General features: G+C 40.9%; 1 protein-coding gene across 2 annotated transcripts in view; it reads left to right on the top strand.

Moving 5' to 3' along the window:
- The window catches only part of MAP1B (microtubule associated protein 1B), a 73,119-nt gene that overhangs the window by 38,838 nt on the left and 13,991 nt on the right, over nucleotides 1-20,290 (top strand). For both annotated transcript variants that reach the window (XM_086628939.1, XM_086628938.1), the window contains exons 3-4: nucleotides 16,099-16,181; nucleotides 20,058-20,198. In XM_086628939.1, coding sequence (XP_086485065.1) covers nucleotides 20,067-20,198 — 132 coding nt within the window. In that variant the 5' untranslated portion in view covers nucleotides 16,099-16,181; nucleotides 20,058-20,066. The remainder of the gene's footprint in view (nucleotides 1-16,098; nucleotides 16,182-20,057; nucleotides 20,199-20,290) is intronic.

Below are 20,290 nucleotides of genomic sequence, written 5' to 3'. Positions count from 1 at the left end.
TTTAACTGGGTGTATAGAAGCAGCTTTAGGATAATTGTTGAATGTTCACAGCAGTGCAGTCCCAGTGTAAGGATAAACATATATGTTTTCTTTTTATCTTTCTTAGCTAAATGTAAGAATAAATAACCTTTGTATGTAAAGATAGAATTTCTTACCCATGCCTACCAGCAGTCATATCCAGTTTTTCCTTAAGCATTCATAAAAAATGAATGAAATTTTGCCCAATGACCTATTAAAAATTGAGTAGTAGCATATGGGATTTAGCCTACATTTCTAGGGTTATGTGGGGAAAGCCACTGTAAACAACAGAGCTTTTTACAATCGCTGGGTATTTATTTTTTCCAGGTGCTTAAAAATCAGCTATTTCAGTGTTGCTCTGCACCAGTTGTGTTTCAAATGAGGAAGGTACATGTTCTCAGGATTGAGAGGTTTTCATCAGCCTAGGTAGGACTGTGTGGTAATGAGGAGTGTGGGATATGGAGCACATCCTGCGGCACTGTATGGGCAACAAGTTGAATAAGAGAGTCATTTATGTATCAGCTGAATATAAAAAAACCAACCTGTGCCCTGACTGTTCTTTGAGAGGAGGTCTCCAGAAAGTATCTTTAAGTTAAGAAATATGGGCAATACAGAATGCTCTTTTTCTTAGGAGAACACAGCGAAATCTCACCCTTTGTGCAAAGGTGATGTTGCCTTGCTTCCTGCCACGTGTGCAGACCTAGTGCATGCTGTTCACCATAAGACAGATGTGGCTTGAGGCATGTTCAGTCTGAATTTTTTACAGTGCTTGACTGTCCTAGTGCTGCTTGCGACTTGACTTTCTTCATTTACCCTGTAGACATCTGTTCTTAGAAAACACACAACGTTACACCATTGTGTCTTGGGAAAAATTGGGAAAATGTTTGATTTTTCCAGAAGTCTTCTTCAAGGTATCTTGAAATGGGCATCCTTTTGTGTGTGCCTGTCAAAGGGCATACTATTAAAGCTTATGAATATCCTCAGGGAGTCTTGCCAAATGCTGTAAAATTCCCACTTTTGCTGCTCTACATTCTGCAGATTTTTTTTTTTTTAGGAAACCCTATAGGAAAGTTTTGGGACTAACTAAATCAGAACAGAGATGTTGGTTATTGATAAATGATTTCTACGTATAAAATTTAAATAAAACTGTCCTTACTCTATCTACTGAATTTACCACACACCCTCTTTCTCATTTACATGAGAGCTGTGATTGTTTTCCCTGTTGCTTGGATTTTCTGCATATCACCTTCTCTTAAGAAACTCCCAAGGCTTGTTTTCTTTCTGGCTCTCATGTTCCCCACTTGTTTTATCTGGGGAAACACAGCATGAAGATAATTTCAAACAGTATGACTCTTGGGGCTATAGGTAAGAGCCTCCAGATTTGAGGACTCCTGGAGCATATTTCCAGGGAGAATCAGTACACCGAGCTAAAGGCAAAGCATGGACGCTGCTGGGGGAAGGAGCCAGAGACTTGGAGACACCCTCTTTAAAAAATGAGAAAGTGGGCTGGCTTTCTTTAAAAAATCTGAACTGTTTTAAATCACCTGATTTAAACCAAACCTTTACATCTCTAGGATCCACCCACTATTGCTCAAGAGCTATCACTTTAATAGATTATCAGTGTCAATTGTTATGAAATCCCCAGACAGAATATGGATACAACATATCTTTTAAAACATATAAAGTACATTTCTTTCATGAGTGTTTCCATTTTTCATTTCTCTATGTCCATATCAATGCATCAGCTCTATTAACAATATTCTGCCAACACATCTCTAGATTTCAGTTTTGATACGTTTGTAAGTGCATCTCCTCTAATTATCTTTAAAGTCTCATCTTGATTCCATTGCTGGAGGCTACTTGTTGTCAATTGCCAAAAGTAATTAGAAAGATTAAATTTGTTTAAAAAGTTGGTGATCACCATTCTACCTGCTTGTACCCTAAAGCATCGCAACTACAAGCAAGAATTAATTCTAATGCCAAGCCTAGGGTGAATGAGTCTCTTAAGTTTGATTTTTGTAAATTTATAGATTTCAGATACAGAAACAGGGGTTGGCAATGGTAAATTTTTCTTCACAGCATGATGAAATCTGTATGATGAAACCAGCTTTAATTATTCAGTTGGTGCCTGCAAACAGTTGCTTAGTGATTGGTTGCCTTTCTGTTCAAATATCCGGCCAAACTGATTTGTGGGCTAGGTCACTAGCTGCTTTAAGTCAGCATGACTCTACTGATTTAATTGGTATGCACTAGTATCTCTGTATATTTAAGACTAGTATGGATGGCTTCTATAAACAGGACAATGCTGACTGATAAAAGAGACATCTCATATGGTTTTCAGTGTACTAGTTTCTCTTTACAGATGTCTTTATTTTCTCTTATTGCTGTCTTGAAGAGTACTTAAAATCAGCCCTGCAGCAATTTTACTTTTGGAAAGTAATAGGTGATGCTGATTGTATGGTAACTTAAGAAGATGACCCTGTGTAAAGTTCGCACTGAAAGCATCACAATATATCCGTTCCTCACTAAGCACCTTTTTATTTGAATCCATGATTCTTAAATAATTTTTTTTTTACAGATTTGTTTAGTTAAAAATTAATTAAAATGCTCTATTGTTTAGTTATAAATATTCAAATGGAAAATAAAAACACATGTTATTCTCAGTGGGGGAGAAAGTGTCAGGAGAATAGATTCATAGCAGCTTACAGATTAATCTCCTAAGCAGAGACTGCTCTGTGCATGTGTTGTGGAAGCAGCTTTCCAGTTACAGGGCACCAGGTGGTCACCTGTGGTTGATTTAAGAAGCAAACACTGCCACAAATGCTATTAGTAGTGTGTAATGAGATTAACTCCCATAGTACTTGCAATATCCTTGAGGTTTTTCCCTAAAGCAGCACAGAGCTGATCACCACCTCTTAAACAATAAAGAGTTTAATCTTTCATTGTTGTATGCACATAACTCTTATCGGCATTAATAGAAGTTAAGCATGCACATAAAGGGAAGAATAGACCTTAACGTTTAAGTAATCATGGTAGGCTAAAGGTTTCCAACAATTTCACAAAGGACCAGGCAAAAATTGTACCACTATTCCCACTGGGTGACTTTATTTTCAGAGATTTGTATTTTTGAAGCATATTGCATGATTAGAGGTTCCAAAATAAGAAGGAAGATTTAGGAAAACGTAAGAAGTCTTAGCTGCAAGAGACAGAACCTGAGGCACAGATCATATTTAATTAAATGTTTTTCCTTTGCATGACAGAGTGAGCTTTTTCTTTCTGTCTTTTAAGGTAATTAATTTTGATGTGTACTGAGCATTGCAGTGGACTTCCTGGGAGTTTGGTGGATGTCTGTCTAGTTAGAGATGACATAGTTCTCCACAGCAGTTCTTGCATAGGCAAGAGGAAACTATTTCACTAGATGCAAATTCTGTGCCCTCCTGTGAAAGCTTGCTGTGGTTGTGCAAGCAGAAAGGATCCTCCTATTTCAGATCAGCAAGAGTAGTCCTCTGCTCTTCAGCTCAGAGGCTGCCTGAACTACTTCTGGGGGTATCTGCTTCTTCCTAAGAAGAAGACTAGGAGTACGAAAGGGTATAACAGAAATGCTAACTCAAACACTTGAAGATTTAAATGGGTGTTTTAAGAGCTAGACCTGTTCTTTATTTATTTTTCCATACAGAAGTTGGTGAAGGGACAGTGTACAGGGCCAGTAAAGAAAAAAACAATCCAGGCTAGACTCTTGACTGGCCTTTGAAGTCTGCCCATTTTGTCATTTAGACGGCCAGCTTTTGCTTTCACACTTTCTAGTTCATTGATTTGTGATTTCCAAGCCCTTTGACTTATGTTAGTGGGTTGTTTGGGTTTTTTTTTGTATTGTATTGGTGGATGTGAGCTATCACTATTGTTCATATATTGCTTTTTTTTTTTTACTACATTTTCCACCACTGGTTAGGGTAATTGCTTTGTTAAATTTTAGAGTTTTGGTATTAAAAGACATTGACTTTTCAAGATACTATTTGGATCTGGGTTTCTATTTCCTGAAGAAATTTGCTGGTTTTTCCTTCCCTCCCCGTTCTAATTACAGGACATTCTAATTACATTGACTTTTTCAGTCTAATTACAAATTAGAATTTGGGCATTCTAATTACATTGACGTTTTCAGTCCTATAATGTAGTCCAATTGGTTATACTTAAGCACCTGATCAGAAAATTTAAGGCCAAAGACTGGAGCAACTACATCATGGCTTGTTTTAATTCCAGAAATGAAAGCCAAAAGAATGATCCCTTTGTGCTGAAACAGGTGTGCCTTCTCATTTTCTTCTTTGTAAAACCTGGAATTAATAAATAGTACTTGCCTGTATTGTACGCAGAGGCAATTGATTTCATATTACATTTGCAATTTGTATAAAACCATCACAGTGGGGAATTGCACGCATCCAGCAAAGAATCAGAGGGTGAAGGTGTTTTGAGGTTTTCAAGTGAGTCTGTCTCTTGGCAGAGCAAGATCTCTGCCTTCGGGTGGAACAGTTGCTCTGCTCCTTCAGACCGGGAAAGTGGTTGCTGCTAGAATAGGTCAGTGAATTCACGTCCAGAAATTGATTAGCAACACTGCTTATCGTCATGGCTTTTTTCACTGACTGTATGTAAAGCGAAATAAAAGCTTTGGGCAAGTTGTCCTACGGAGCTGGGAAGCCGGATGGCTGCCAGGGAAAAAGCTTAAGCCTGGTTCTCAGTAAAGGCTTACAAACAGAGCTTCTTGTTAAGTTTTGCAGTGATTGCAGAGGCTCAGGGATATTCCACAGCTGGTAAATTAGTTGATAGTAATAATTCGTTTAACAGAATGACAAGTTTCTAAAGCACACAAAAGTATACCCAAGTATTAAAAAATATAATTTTCCACTGTACTACAGCTATTATGATTGTGTGATTTGTTCAGGAAACAGCAATAAAGCTGTTATGTTACTTGTGAAAGAAGAATTTCACAATTTTTCAAAGAGCACTACATAAATTATGTTAAGGAGGTATTTTGGCAACAACCTGCGATTTTATGGTACATCATAAAATTACAGTACAAGTATCAAGGGTAGTTTATAAACTGTGGGGGTTTTCCGAAGAAAGCTTATTGATGGCCAATCCAATAGGAAGATTCAACCATAAATAATTTTATATACTGCAAAGTCAAGTGTCTTAATTCAGAGTGCAAGGCTCCCTGCAACAGCCCTTAGTGCCTGCAAACAGATCTGTCATTCATTATTCATGGGTTGCCAAGGCAATGAAATCCTTCTCTGATTTGAACTAAGAGGAAAGATAGAAATTATATATTAACTGAGAAACTTTAATAAATACATATCAAAGAAAATGTGCTTGAGGGAAAGAATGGATTCCCCACATGCGAAACCTCTATAGGTTATGTTGACTTGTCTGACTTTCAACAGAGATGGCAGATGAACTTAAATCTAAGTTGCATATGCAGTAACGACCTCAAGACCAGGAATATCCCCCAGAGGATTTTAATTGGAGCTTTGGGTTTGGCTTCAGCTGCCGTAGTGATAAAAACCCATTAGTAAGTAGGCTGTGGCAATTTGAAAACATTAACAGAGACCTTCTGAAATGATCAAAATTCAGAGACTTCTCGCTGAAGGGAGAGAGTAAAAGACTAAAAAGGTATTCAGGTAGAGATGTCTGGGAAGAGGAAATGCAGACTTCTGAAACTATTATGTTCTGAAATATTCAGTTCAGTATTTATCCCTTTGCAGCACGTTTCGCATTTCCATCAGCTTCTCCCTGATGTTGCTGTGCTCCTTTTTCCATACGAAGGTGGGAGTTGGCAGTGAAGTGCAAGGAAGCATCTGCACAGTATGCTGCAGAGAAAAGGAAAAAACTCTGAGCAGACTTCCCTTCCCTAACAGTAGGAATCGTGAGGGCAGAATGGTACAGCCAGGCACTGCAGCACAGGGAGATAAAACAGAAAAATGTCAAAAGGAGGTTTTAGCAATGGCAACATTTGAAAGAAAATAACGTACATTTAACATCATTGTTGTGTTTTGGTTTGGTTTTTTTTTTTTTTTTTAAATATAGGAAGGATCTTGGCTACTCGTTTAAAGTCCATTGAGGAGAAACATAATGCTGATGTTCCCTTTCTTGTTTTCAGCTTCAGATATTTACAATCAGAGAACCTTTCCCATTTCTCATTGAGCTCAGTGGCAATTTTCCTATGGAGTGCACTTGGATTCGAGTTAGACATTATGTTATTTAATGCAGATGAGCACAATTGTATTTTGTTATAAGAATCATTAAATAAATCTGATGTTTGTTTTCCATAAAAAACAGTCCCAACCACTTTTCCTTTCATGCACCAATTTGGTCTTTAACAGCCTAGTAAATGGTTTTGTTTGTAGTGTGAATATACTGGGCACTTGGTATAACAGAAGAACACTTAAGCTTCTAACCAGTCCTGTGAATTATGATATATGGTACTGTTCAATAAACAGTGGAGTGTGAGGTAATGAGCCACAGAGGTATTGAGAAAGAAGTAGTATTTTTTCCAAATAGGATTTTATTTGGCTATTTGACAGTTAACACTGAGTTGGGATATGGAAAAGAGATTCTTTTTCTGAATAACTTAGCAAAGTTAAAATGTCACATTGTGGGGACTATTGCAAATAAATTATCCTGGGAAATCGTCTGCTGTGCTCAGGATTATTTTAGTTCCTGGGTCCGAGACGTTTTCCAGCGGTAAAGGAAGAGATTTCTTTCTTTCTGGACAGAGAAGTTGTTTCTGGAAGAGGTTTTATGTTGCGCAGCTCTCTTTCTCTTCCCTGGTTACTAATACTCCCAAATGCAGGCTCAGATGAGGACTTCCATTGACCTTCAGGACTGATGAGTCAGCTCTGCATCACTGCAGTCTCCCATCATGGTGCGTGTTGGCTGCCAGTTTCTATGCAGTACTGGGGCAATGTGCTGTGCTGAGGAAAACAAGATCCAGATCCATGGATATGTTCTGCAGTGTATTGTAGAGCTGCCTTGGCCATTTTGTATGCATTTAGGAGTACGAGAGAGTAATGTGAGACAATGAAAGGATTACAGCCTAAAAATATAGGGCTGACTGTAGTATACATGTCATTAATTTACTAACTTGCTGTTAACAGCTTTTTAAGATTGTTACTTGTAACGGAGATGTGAAACTCAAGACAACTGCTTACAGAGAATCTCACATTTGCCTTACCTGCGTGCCTCAAGTTTATGAAATACAAAAACTAAGTGAGAAAAAGATTAAATTGCTTTGCTTTTGCCTACACAGTCCCAGACAAATTTCTCACGAATTTCAGTGGGTGTTGGTTTCTGTTTTCTGTTGCCATTTGTAGCTAGAGTTCCAAGGTCTGCAGTTAGAACATTATTAATTGTTAAATAACATAAATATTTTAATAGCCAGGCAAGTGGTTTATGGAAGAATTTCAGCTCTGGGAAGTAGAGAAAAAAAGTATCTAAAAAAATAAACCATCATGCATAGCTTTTAAGTATTCAGAATTTTCTGATGTACAACATAGTGATGTACCTTGCAGAACCAAAAGGCTTGTATAGCTGCAGCACTCTGGTTGGCTTCTAAAGATTCAAGTTTCTGTCTGTTTGGCCTTGGAAATTGTTTCCTTATCTCTATTTCATGGGGTTAAAATCCTTTCACACTTATCAGATGTGTTCTAAAGATAAAATTCATTGTGAGGGTAGTTGTTCAGAGACCACAGTGTCTCTGGAGTTTTAATCTATAAAACCAGTATGTGGAAATATTCCTAGACAAGATTAAAACAGGCACTGCAGGAAGCTGCTCTGAACTGTCAGTAATTTGGAGGAAGATCCCGAGTTTTGTTTATACGGAACATTAACATATTGTACATATTGCCTTGAAAATAATGGAAAAGACTGTATAATTGATATCAAAAGGCTTTAGGGGCAGAACAATTGAAGAATAAGACATAAAGCTACATACAAAGATTTCCATGTTGATAAAAATGGCCAGGACAGCTCCAGGGATTACCATGTGGATTGTAAATGACACAGGTCAACGGAAGAACAGAAATGGTAGAATTCAGAGGTAGCCATGCCTGACTACAGTAACAATTAGGCATCAAATGAGAAAGCCAAGACTGCTGCCAGGGACCTGCTCTCTCCACAACAACTGGTTGGCATATGGGGTAGTTCCCTCAGAAATATGACATCTTAGGTATTGGCAATAATTGGTTATTGTAGGATGGATAAAGAATGTTTGGTTTCCCAGTCAATGAATTATTCCAATAATTACAGTCACTCAGTTCAAGAAGAGGCTTGTCTTTTTCTTGTCAGTAGCGAATTTGCGAGCAGCAACTTGCAGCTGAACTCGTTGAACAGATTGGTGCTGTTGACTGACTACTGGATATGTTTTTTTTTCTAAGCAAAGTCAAGGGTGAACCCATTTATCAGGAGCATTAGATTCCACTACTGTTGCAAGTTCAGTATATAAACAGGAGGTGTATTCTTCATCTCTTTGACTCTGATTTTATTGAGGTCTTCAGCAACCTGGGTTTTAAATTTCACTCCTGTCCAGAGTCTCAGTGAAATCGATAATGAAATCCCTAAGGTACTTGGTTCGGTTTTTGTGTGATATCCCTGTTTTGTGAGATAAATCTGTTTTAGTAGGCATTAAAAATATAATGTATAAACTTTTATTGTTATTTTGCTTTAGACTGATTTGCCTCACCTTATTTTTCAGAGTACTTTTTGTAGTATTATTTTGCTCAGAAGAGATTTTTAATGCTTTAGCAGTCCTTCATACAGCCCTGAAATTGTAAAACGTCAAGAATTATGTGAAAAACTGTTTCTGAAGGTGAGGAATGACAGTTGAGGGTAATAATTTGCCCCTGACAGTAACAGATTGGAGTGAAAGGCCAGCAGTTCGCTTCCACTTGATAAATGGCTGTATTTGACAGCAAATTAGATGTCACACGAAGCTGGCAAATAGTGCAAGAAATCAATATTTAGTGTGAAAAGTTGATACAATTAGTCTATGGATCAACAGGGTGTGTGAAAAGATGATTCAATGCCTTGAATTTACTTGAGGAGGTTTTCAGTGGGAACGGGTCAGAGAGCAGTGAAGTCCCCTGCAATCACTTGCGGTTCTTGCAGCAGCTCCTAGCACAGCTCTGTTCTTAAGTCTGGAAGAATTAGAGATTAAAGTTTAAAGCAGGAGATGTGGATCCAGCTATGAATATTAGCGCAAACAGGTCGGCTTGCTTTCCCTCGCTGCTAACGCTTGGCAGACTGGGTTTCGTGTACAGGAACTGGAGGCTGAATCTTGCAGTTACTGTTCAGGCTGTATCATCGTCTTCTTTCTTTCTAGCCTTCCACTTTCAGGGCTCTATTATTAGCTGGAAGTACAAACTCAAATGAGATCTGACGGAGAAGGACTTACCCAAGAACTGTAATGAAATTATATGCAACTAGCCTTTTTTCATTAAATAAAAGTGTGCTTAAAAATCCTAAAATACAATACGCTGCAGGACATTGCCTCCCAGGACTTGTAGTTAATAAATTGTTTGCACGTCACGTGTGAGGAGGAAAAACGTTTAAATATCAGCAAGCTGCAGCTGAACCATATGAAACCTGAAAATGAATTCCATTTTTGCAGGGAGAGGGAGAAGATAAAACAGGGATTAATGCTTCCTGCAGAGTCACAACACAGTTCAGTATTCCAGCAGATCAGATGCAAGAAAGATTAACCTAACTTTGCAGAGACAACATATAATTCTCTATAAAATCACGTAACATTAGATATGAATCTGAACTAACCATTGTGTTCAGAGCAAGCAGGTTTAAAGAATTACAAGGAAAACAGTCACACTTTGCAGTCAGTGTCACTTCCAAATCTTTGTCACCATCAGAGGGCTCAGCAATGTTAGTAGAGCTGACTTTCTGTTCACAGCTGTCACGCCAACTCAGCATCCTAGCAGGTATGGATTTTACTTTCACCTAGAAATGTGTAAAGTATTCCAGTATTCATATATATGTAAGAGTTCTTGCTCGAAAAAATGACTATACCTTCCTTGCACACAGCTTAAATTTAAGAAGTCGTTGGGCTGCGTTGAGCCCTGGAGGCAGTGAATCTATCTTCTCTGATGTAAATGGGGTTATGCCTGTGTTATCCACTCTCCATCATGTCACTAATTACAAGACTGACTGGTTAGCCTCTGCAGCCACCAGCATCACCTGTGGGGCTTTCAGAGTGTGCCTGGAAGGGGCTTTCTGAAGTTCTGCTCTTGTAGTCCAGTGCCTGGCAGTTATACAGCCATTTCTCCATCGAGTCTGCAAATCATTTTCTTCTCGCTTGCAGATACACAACTCCATATTTTCACAACATCAGGATTTGCTTTGGCCATTCTGTAAAACCCACTACGTTGATTAATGCTATACACTCACCTTTTTCTCCAGCTTTCACTGTAGGTCGACAAGAAACTTAACATGCTCTGGTGGTCCTGTCTCAATGGAGAAGATGAAGGGGATGGAGTGCTTCCTATCATTTACACAAGATTTTGTCAGATAATTGATAATATCCTGTAAAAGCGGATCTTGATCCTTTCTCCTTGGTCTGGAATCATTGGCGCAATGTAGTGCCTCCAGGTTGACGCTGGGGAAGTTTGGGGGCTGGTCGCAATTACAGCTTTATTTGACAATTTATGCCCACTGATCTTTGTGTTGAAAACAAGGAAAAATAGATTTATTCAGTTAGTGTAAGAAACAGCAACCATCAGATGACCAGTCATCCAGAACTCTAAATAACTCTGTTGATAACAGAGAGCAACCACGCTGAACACAAGGTTAACACATCTTTTTTGGAGGACAAATTTTAATTCCCCACTAGAAAAAGAAGGTGAAACAATGAGGAATTTGAAGTTACTTAAAATGTATGGTTATTGCATTATAGTTGCCTAGGCAAAAAGTTCCTTTTTTTCCAAAGGAATTTGTTGCTTTAAATATATCATGTGCAAAGGATATGATAACCTTCTGACAACCTTCATCAGACATGGTAAATCTAAAACAAGTGTAGTTGAGATGATTCTTGAACATCAGTTGTTGCTTTCCAGCATAGTGACTGACAAACCACAATACTGTCTTTCAGAGTCCCAGCAGCTCAAAAACCGTGTTCCGTCTGACCTCTTGTTCAGTGGTTAAGAACCTTCTTGTGTTCCTCAGACTATTTATTACTTCTGTTTTTGCTAAAGGCTTATTTTCTTCTACCAAATTAACTAAATGTAAAAGATTGTCTGATTTGCCCGTGCCTTGACCTTTATTTCTTGGATGCATAGAAACAGAGTGTAAAACCCCTTCTCTCTTCCCCTACCTCACCTCCGAGCCCCCTATAGGCTCATATATATGAGATGCTTAGCTATTAGTATTTTTCAGTCATCCAGCTTTTGCCTACCATGGATGTAAAGGCAACGAGGGCTAAAGCTTTTAAGATGTTACTATGTGTGGATATTAATCAACAGGGTATTGTCCTGAGTAGGAATTAAATACAACAAGGCTTTCCTGCCATCTATACCCGACATGTTGAGAAACAAGGTTGCACGTTGCTGTTTCTCCAATGCAGTGTTGTGCTGTTGGGAAAAGGTCTTTTCCTCAGTGATTGTATTTGTCTATTAAAGATATCTTCTCAGAGATGAAGAATGAACTTTAGGAATGGATGTTATATGGTTCATTGTGGAGGATTTTTCTCCCCTCAATGTCCAGAAATTCCTCTACAAGACAGGGGCAGCTCAGGGGCCATGCCTTTGGAGCTACTCACAAGTGCAGAGCACGGAGCGTTTCCAGCTGCAGATTGTTCACTGCCTAGTTATGGCTTGTGGGAGGTTTTGTTAGAAAGCCTTGCAAGCTGTGCCGTCTGCTAATGCCACCCAGCATGGTGACTTGCGTAACACAGCAATCACGTCTTCTGACAGTGAAACAATACCTTAAAGTTCTTTACAATGAAAGGGAAAATATGTTTAAAGTTGCTAAAGAGTTGTGTTTGAATGCCAGCTCAGACGTCAAACAGCTAGCATCTTCAGGGAGAAGGTATTCTACCTTCACCCTTTCTGCCAAGAATCATCACAGGAAAGGTTTGCCTGCTTCCTCTGCATTTACTTTGTGTGGGAATGGCATTGACGGGGAGTGAGTGAGTGCTGGTGTCTCCATCTGGGGTGGTGGGAAAGGCTGATGGGAAGCCCTCTGTTGAGTATCTTGTTGCCTACAGCATCCACCCCCATGGGCTAGCGTTGCACAGGCATGCCCAGTGTGAAGCGTGTCAGTAGTGATCCTTGATTAAACAAGACTTGAAGGAGGGCTTGCTTTCTTTCCCTTGCCATTCATTTGCATTTTGTGTTTGCACAAATTTAACATATTCAAAGTGGGCCCCCTGATCATGCTGCTTGATTGGCCTGAAAAGATCCACTGTGTAAGTTAGAAACCTATTCAATCACTTCTCTAGGAAATGTTACTGATGCTATCCCCGTCTCAATAACCCTTCTGTAAAGGTCATTGATATTTGTCCGAGTAGGGGAGCAATGGGATCCTATGGCTATAGGAGCTGGAGCGATGCATGTGGAAATCACCCTTTAAGCAAGTGTCACATGCTCTTTACTTCTGAATCGAACAGCTGACAAGACTCTTTATTCGTATTTAGTTTTAATTTGAAGCTTTACTTAATAAAATCAAGGATGAGCAGATACTTAGATTTCTTCCAAACACAATTACTATTTATTTCTGAAAGTCTTTAGATAGGACTTCAACTTGTTTTCCAGAAACTATAAGCAGGTAAAACCTATCCACCCAGCCACTCCTGAGCAACCTGGAAGTTTCTTCCTTTCTTCCTTTGACACATCACAGAAACATTCTGTCAAATGTGTAGAGATGGGCTGCAACAGTCCTACAGAGTTAATTTAAAGCAACCCCAGATCTTCTACACGAGTCTCAGATTTTCCCACTCTATCCGTAGTTTAGTAAGTCGCAGTCTCGTGCCAATTTGTGAAATGCTATTGCTGCTTTCTGCCCCCGCACTGTGAGGGTTCGTTTCTGTTTGATAAAATTGTTCCCATGGGAGACTTTCCTTCATACCAGCTGAGCATCTCAGGGTATCAACCTGGGCAGTAAGCCTGTGTTGCTTTTGCAAAATTGTAAATAGTTTTAAAAGAGACACATTTTTTAATTTCTCAAGCAGTGGCATGGGAGTATGTTACTCATATCAGCGAGTAGCCACAAACTTCCCAAGCTTTACGTGGGATGGGAGCCCTCGCAGCGGCTCACACAGCCAGCGCCAGGTCCCCACCCTGTATGATAAGCAGTAACACATGTTGATGCCGAGGAGTCGAAGAGGGAGGCGGTCACGCATGCAGCTCTGAACAGGCACCGTGCACGTGGTGCAGACCTCTACACGTGCCTCTGGAAATCAGTCTCAAGGGGCATGAAACTATGCAACCACTGGAGCTGTGTGTCTGTCCCATGGGAGCGTCAGATGTAAGTGACCACCATGGGTGCTGGTCAGCAGGAGTTGCGACTGCTCAGGTCAAATCTGTCCCAGCTACACAGATACATGACTTGAAGCAGCTTCAGTGAGGTCCAAAGTAGGTGCTTTTGAGTCGTGGTGGACACTATGCATCTTTGCCTAACTTTGCACGTGGCTAATTGCATTTCTTTTCTACCTGTGTTTAATGTATTAATGTCTAATCATATACGAGGATTAGTCTGGCCTGAAGCAAAGTGTGCATTCTGTGTCACCAACTATTGAGTGAGAAATATCTGTGGCAACCAGAGGGTGACAATTTTCTTTTGTTTCCTTACCAACAGTAAAGACTAGATTCAATAAACTCCACATCATCTCTTCATTTGAGGGAAATCTGCAGAATAACTAAAATATCGGATTGCAGAACATCTGAAGGAGTCTGTGGTAGCAGAGTCATCTGGATGTTTTATTGAACGTAGTCTTGTATATGCATTCCTGTTAGGCAAGGAAGCAGAGCTATAAAAATAAATTGAATTACAAAGAGTAATGCCAGAACTGGATGCTGCAGAGGGAGACCTGCCCTCCTCCCCTTTTGTGATTCACAGTCTATCTCCTTCTTTCAAGGAAGTATAGCAAAAAGAATATATGTTAAGAAACTAGGTTTCTTCAAACAAATTAGATTATTATCCAGAATGTCTCTAGGCACTGTCATGCACAAGAGAGTAAACTACAACCCCGTCTCACGTTTTACTTGAGAACATTTTTTTTCCCCTTCTTCACTTTCTATCCTTTGATTGCAAGCTCCTGTGTTTATAAACGCAGAGATTCCCCAGAGCGACAGCAAAAGACTGAGCACGTTGCGAGTTTGAAGGGCGAGAAGGAGGAGGAGGAGGAGGGCAGGAGGAGGAGGAGGGCAGGAGGGGCGCAGGCAGGGCGAGGAGGAGGAGGAGGAGAGGACCACGGGCGCAGGCAGGGCTCGCTGCCCGGGTCGGGGGGTGCCCTGGGGAGGGTCGGGGGCCTCCCCCCGACTCCTCCCCATTTCAGGCTGCCCTCCCCCCCCCCGACTCCCCCCCGTTCTCAGGCTGCCGCCCCGCCCCGGCTCCCCCCCTCTCAGACTGCTCTCCCCGGCTGCCCCCCCGCCGAATCCCCCTGCCAAACTGCCCTCTCTCCCAGACTCCCCCCCCCCCCCCCAACTTCTCCCCCGGCTGCCCCCAGCCCGCCTGGTGCTCTCAGGCATGCGGAGCTCCTTTCTTTCAGCGTGGCCATTCTCGGCCTCGTTATTTTACGTCTCGTTACAGGAGAGTTTTTCCAAGTTGGCAAATAGGTGACTTGTTCCGTGTCCCTCCTACTTCCTTTTAAGCGCAATTAATTATTTTAATTGATTAATACTGCACCAGGCAGTTTGCTCGGAAGGGACAGCTCTTCTGGGTTTTTTTTCACTAATTACCAGTCTGGATTTCTGAATGACAATACGGCTGCTAATTAATCTCACTGCAGTTCTCACAGAAAGAGACCCTGATGAGAACTTGCCAATTAACATAAGAAAAAAAAAAAAATGTCAAGAGTCCTGTTGTGTTTTTCTGGCATCCACTCCCGGTCAGATGAATATCACTGTTAAATAGAGACAGACTACCGAGTAGGAAAGCCAGTGGGCTGCGAAGGCTGCTCCAGACTTGCCCAGACGTTATTCATTCAGGAGCTCGCTGTTATTTGTACGCCCCTTTGCTCTCGTTGCTCACTACGGTTTTTGTAAGCCGGAGGAAGATGAAGCAGGGCAGCGCAGCAAGTGTCCTACCACGCCCAACCCTCCCCATAGGGAATTTCTCGCAGTGTCCCGATGTTAATCAATATTATTGGAAGGCTAAAAGGGGAGTTTCGGCAGGGCGGGTCCCAGCTTTCACACAGTTCATTTGGTGCGGCTGGGGTGGGGGTGTCTGTGTGGGACATTGCCTGGCTCGGGTGCCCTCCCATGGTTCACTGGAGGGCCATGCAGGGTGATGCTGGCGGTGGTGGGCAGCGGAGACGAGATTTGCTTGTCTCACAAATCGTACTTGTTAGCCGTGGTGGGCAGCACCAGCATACAGCCCAAGTATTCACTTTGCTTCTGCAGAGGAAGTTTGCAGCCCATGCTGACTTTCCTACTTCTGCTGCAGCTAAGCCGCTAATAGTTCCTCAAAAAGCTCATTTAAAACCACCTGGGCATGTTACAGGACTGTGTAATCATGGCTGTATCTATGATGTAGATATGTCCATGAAAATACAGGGCCAGATGCTCAGCTGGTGATGGTGCCCACAGTCCCTGATCCCCACCAGGTGAGTCACAGAGGCTCCTCTGGACAGCAGGAAGGGACAGGACCTGGTGCTATTGCCAGGTTTTCATGACCTTGGATTTTCTGGGGCAGTGTTTCTGGCCCATAGGACCACACGCCATGGGTGTTTCTGAAGAGACAAGCAGTGCTCTGGGTGACCAGAGAGCTGTCACACAGTGGGATGTACAACATGCTCATGGAAACTGCTGGTTTAAACCATGCTGGTTGAATTTAATTTCTTTTTCTTTTTTTTTCTCTCTGTGCTTGCAGGTCAGAAGATTCTTCATCACAGAAGTGATGTCCTAGAAACCGTAGTCCTGATCAATCCCTCAGATGAAGCAGTTAGTACTGAGGTGAGTTGGAAGTACTTCATTGAATGTGTCATAAAAGCTCCATTAAGTGGACACGATGACAGCAGTGAAGCAGATGTAGTTGAGATGATTCTTGAATATCAGTTACTGCCTTTGAGCTTAGTGACTGACAAACCCCAATACCGTCTTTCAGAGTCTTAGGAGACTAAGTGCAGGTCCTAACTGTGGATGAAAGCACTTTTTAGGAGCAAATATCACAAAAACATCAGCCCTCCCTCAATTTCTCTCTGGTTTCTCAGACTCTTGACAAACATCATATGCATAGGACAGAAACACAGGACTGATCCCAGCACTCCTTTGCTCACAGTGCACCAAATTCCCTTCTTGATAGAGGCAGCTGTGTTTAAACTGCATCTGCTTTTCTTTTGCTTTTCCATTTTCTGGTAGCTCTGGATGCCTATTTTATACATGAAAAAGTGCCTGAAGATAACCTGAGACAAATTTAGGTCTTTGAGAATAATTACGAGCTATGTGGTGATGACTCTAGGTTGATCTATCCGTCCTTCAAAAGCATGTGACATGATCAATGGACTCTGGAGAGTGCACCAGAAGAGGACTGCCAGTTCCTCATAAACTCACTAGAGTACAGCAAAGAACTGAGCGTGTAGCTCAAAGATAAAATTGACAAATGTAGCTAGTGACATTGAAGGTTGAAAAAATAGGGATAACTGCATTGCTAGCCTGTGCTAGGAAGTGCTGGCTTAGTACCATTTCTGTTGGGAAATGAAGCAGCTCTGTTTGTAGTATGTAGTGAAAGATCTGTTTAGTTACCAACCTTAAGTAATATTAAACACAAAAAGGAGGAAGGACTCCAAAACAAATGAAATTTCAGAAGTTGTAAAAGTTTAAATAAGTAAGTCACTTCAGTTAATGGCAGCTCATTCATGAAAAAACTATGCATGAAAATCTCTTAAAAGGCATTAGAGGTAATTGGTAGGGAGCAAGGGGTCAGCTGTGTATCAGTTCTTAATACATGCAGACATTCAGAGTAGAAAGTTATAAAGTGTGTGTGCGTGTGTGTGTGTGTGTAGGGAGGGAGGGAGGAAGGGAAGAGCCAAAGGAACAGCTAGAAGTCATGACATTCTGTTGCTGTTGCTCATCATACCGTTGATGGATGACCACCTAGAAGAACACAGCCTGAGGCCCCATTAGTGATTTCTGAGCCCTGACTGTACTCCTTTGGCTCTGGAAGGTGTTTGGCTAGGTTACTGTTAATTTCCTCTCACTAGGCTGTGGGAGACACTCTTTTCTCTGCTTTCATCTTGCCAAACTGTTCACAGCCAGAAGTTACAAGCTGAGATTTACCTTGACTGGCTAAGGAAGACTCTGACTTGACACAAGCCAGAAAAAGACAATAAGAAAGAGGCAGGAGAATTAAATCAGAGGTTGGAATAGATGTGCTCTGCCCATTATGGTAAATAGAAAACTTAGTTTCATATATCAAGAGATTTCCAGGTTGCATCTGGGGAGATAATGATATACCGTGGAGCTCTGACTTCACCAGAAGAGGAGCTTGAATCTGTCCATTTGGGGGCGGGGGGGGGGGGGGGGGGGGGCCAGGGGGAAAAGGATATTAAAAGAAATCCTGCTAATCTGGCTGGTAATAGCCATGTTGATGGTAGTCTGAGCATGATTTTGCCCAAACTGCTGTCATGTTCTGTCACATGCCAAAATATGTCCCAGAAGAGAGAGGCCCAAAGGGAGAGAGAGGGTAGGTTCCCAAAGAAAACGAATTTCTGAAACCCCCATGAACAGTTACTTTCTTCTTAATAAGACCTCACTTCTTTAACGCTCCTGCGACTGTACCACGAGCCTGGGAAACCACTGATCTGCTGACACTCTTCACATTCCGTCTTACCTCCATTTTGACTGAGGCTACATCTTGCTGTCTGCATCCTTCAAACAATTTGGGACTTCAACCAAGGGTAAAGCTGAACAGAATCATCACCTTGCAGTATTTCTTCTGAAATGGAGTGGTCTTGAAACCAGGAGACAAATTTCTGGTAGTCCTTCGGGAAGCCTTGGTTATACCCAGACACAGAATTTATGTGTCTATTGAAGGTCTTCCACATGTATCATACATTATGCTCTGTAATCTGCAAGCATTTATTTACTTTTCTTCTTGCCATAGTTTGCTAGCTCTGCAGAATGTATTTCATCATCTAATTAATAAAATACATTGAAGAGGAATTATGTGACAGTCACATATCAGTGATTCAAAAGTCAGGAAATAATTTTGCTGTTGGAAAACCTGGTGAGTTTACACATAAGTTGGCACACTGCCCAGCACTGCTGCTAGCAACAAGAGAAAACATAGAGGAGGAAGCCAGTTCCTTTATGGTTTTAATACAGCTAAAACAGACAAGATTTGAGCAACACATATCAGGCAGCCGGCTGCACTTATCACTGTTTTTGTCTGAAATAGAAATAGGTACACTCAATCCATCAAGGATATTGCTGATTTTATAATTATTTAGTGCAATAAGTGATGGACCAGCATTAGTCCTGTGTTTAATTAAAGAAACTTTCTGCTGCTCAGCATCGGGGTCACTTACTTAATAAAATAACAATGAAAATGTGGCAGAGTTGGGATCTTCTTTCAGATAAATATTCTTCAGTGCCTCTTTTCTACTTGTGCTGACACACAGCAGAAATTCAGGTTGAGCCTTCCTGGCTCAGCCTCCCCTGGTGTGAGCAGGGGTTATTTAGAACAACTGATTGCTTAACAATCAATATAAAAATTTGAAAGAATAGCTTGCTAGGAGAGCTGAGGTGATGACGTCATCTCCATGGAGATAAAGCTTGGATGCAGTATCATGTGGAGTTGTCTCAGATGGACGCTGCTTTTTTTGTTTAATACGTGGATAGCCTTGTTCTGGAATCACTATTCTGGTTTAACATAATTTCTCCTTAAACAGAGGAATTAGTGCACTTGAAGTTCATACCTTACTGTTAGCTGAATTGATTTTTCAGTGTCAGACATGACTTTTGAAATATGTGCAAAAAATTTACTCAACGGTACAGAATCTTACACAGTTTTGTTTAGTTTTGTTCTTAAATTTAAGTTGAATTCACCCAACAGAAGTATACTGAATGTATGGATTTCTCTTAGCAAGCAAGTAAACCTCTCCCTTGGGGGGGAACAGGAATTATTAGTAGCTGTAGTGAGGGTCAAGCGAAGTAATGAGTAGTTAGTGATATGATGAGATGGAATGGTGCGTGTGACTGTATTTGAGTGCTTGAAGTTTGAGTTTATGATTATGGTGAAGCAGAATCATCCCTTAACTTTCTGGATGATTCAGGTTACAACAGAATAAGTGCCTAAATATGGCACATTTACTTGTGATTTGTAGCTGTTACTTTTCAGCGACATTTTCATAACTGAATGGCAAGTTGTGCTGTACTCCGGGAAAAGCAGAGCAGCCTCCCAAAAACTGAGTCGGACACATGCAGTTGTCCTTCATTAGCACATGGGACATGGTTTGCCAAGGCTGTCCTGATACAGTCCCATTAAAATTCACCAGGAGTTATACGAAGAATGTGTTTGTTCATTGAAAATATTATTTTTTCATTCAAATTTTATTCTTTTCTGCTCCTTGCACTTTTTTCCATGTCATTAGTTTGGTTTATTCATCAGACCTTCTCTCTATTTACTTCTTGTCTCTTCTTTTTTTCCCTTTTGCACCTTTCTCGTCGTCTTTACTAAACAGCGTTAAAACTTGGTAATGTTTTGACAGTCCTGGGAGACTCTGGTGCAAAACATGTTCTACGTTAGGAGAGGTAAACTGCACGTTCTCAGCAGAATATAGAAACACATGGTAACTCCCATTATTGATGTATTTCTCTCCTTCACTCTAGGTGCGCTTAATGATCACAGATGCTGCAAGACACAAACTCCTTGTACTAACTGGACAGTGCTTTGAAAACACAGGAGAACTCATTCTTCAGTCAGGGTCCTTCTCCTTTCAGAACTTCATTGAGATCTTCACGGACCAAGAGGTGTGTTCAGAAAAGTGTCTTCCATACGTTGTCATGTGATGGCAGAGGTTTCTAGAAAACTAAAAATGGCTCTCTGAGTTTTTAGAGTAGCA

Source organism: Tauraco erythrolophus, chromosome Z (genome assembly GCF_009769465.1).
Source record: "Tauraco erythrolophus isolate bTauEry1 chromosome Z, bTauEry1.pri, whole genome shotgun sequence".
Lineage (NCBI taxonomy): Eukaryota > Metazoa > Chordata > Aves > Musophagiformes > Musophagidae > Tauraco > Tauraco erythrolophus.
This window is presented reverse-complemented; position numbering and strand designations above follow the sequence as displayed.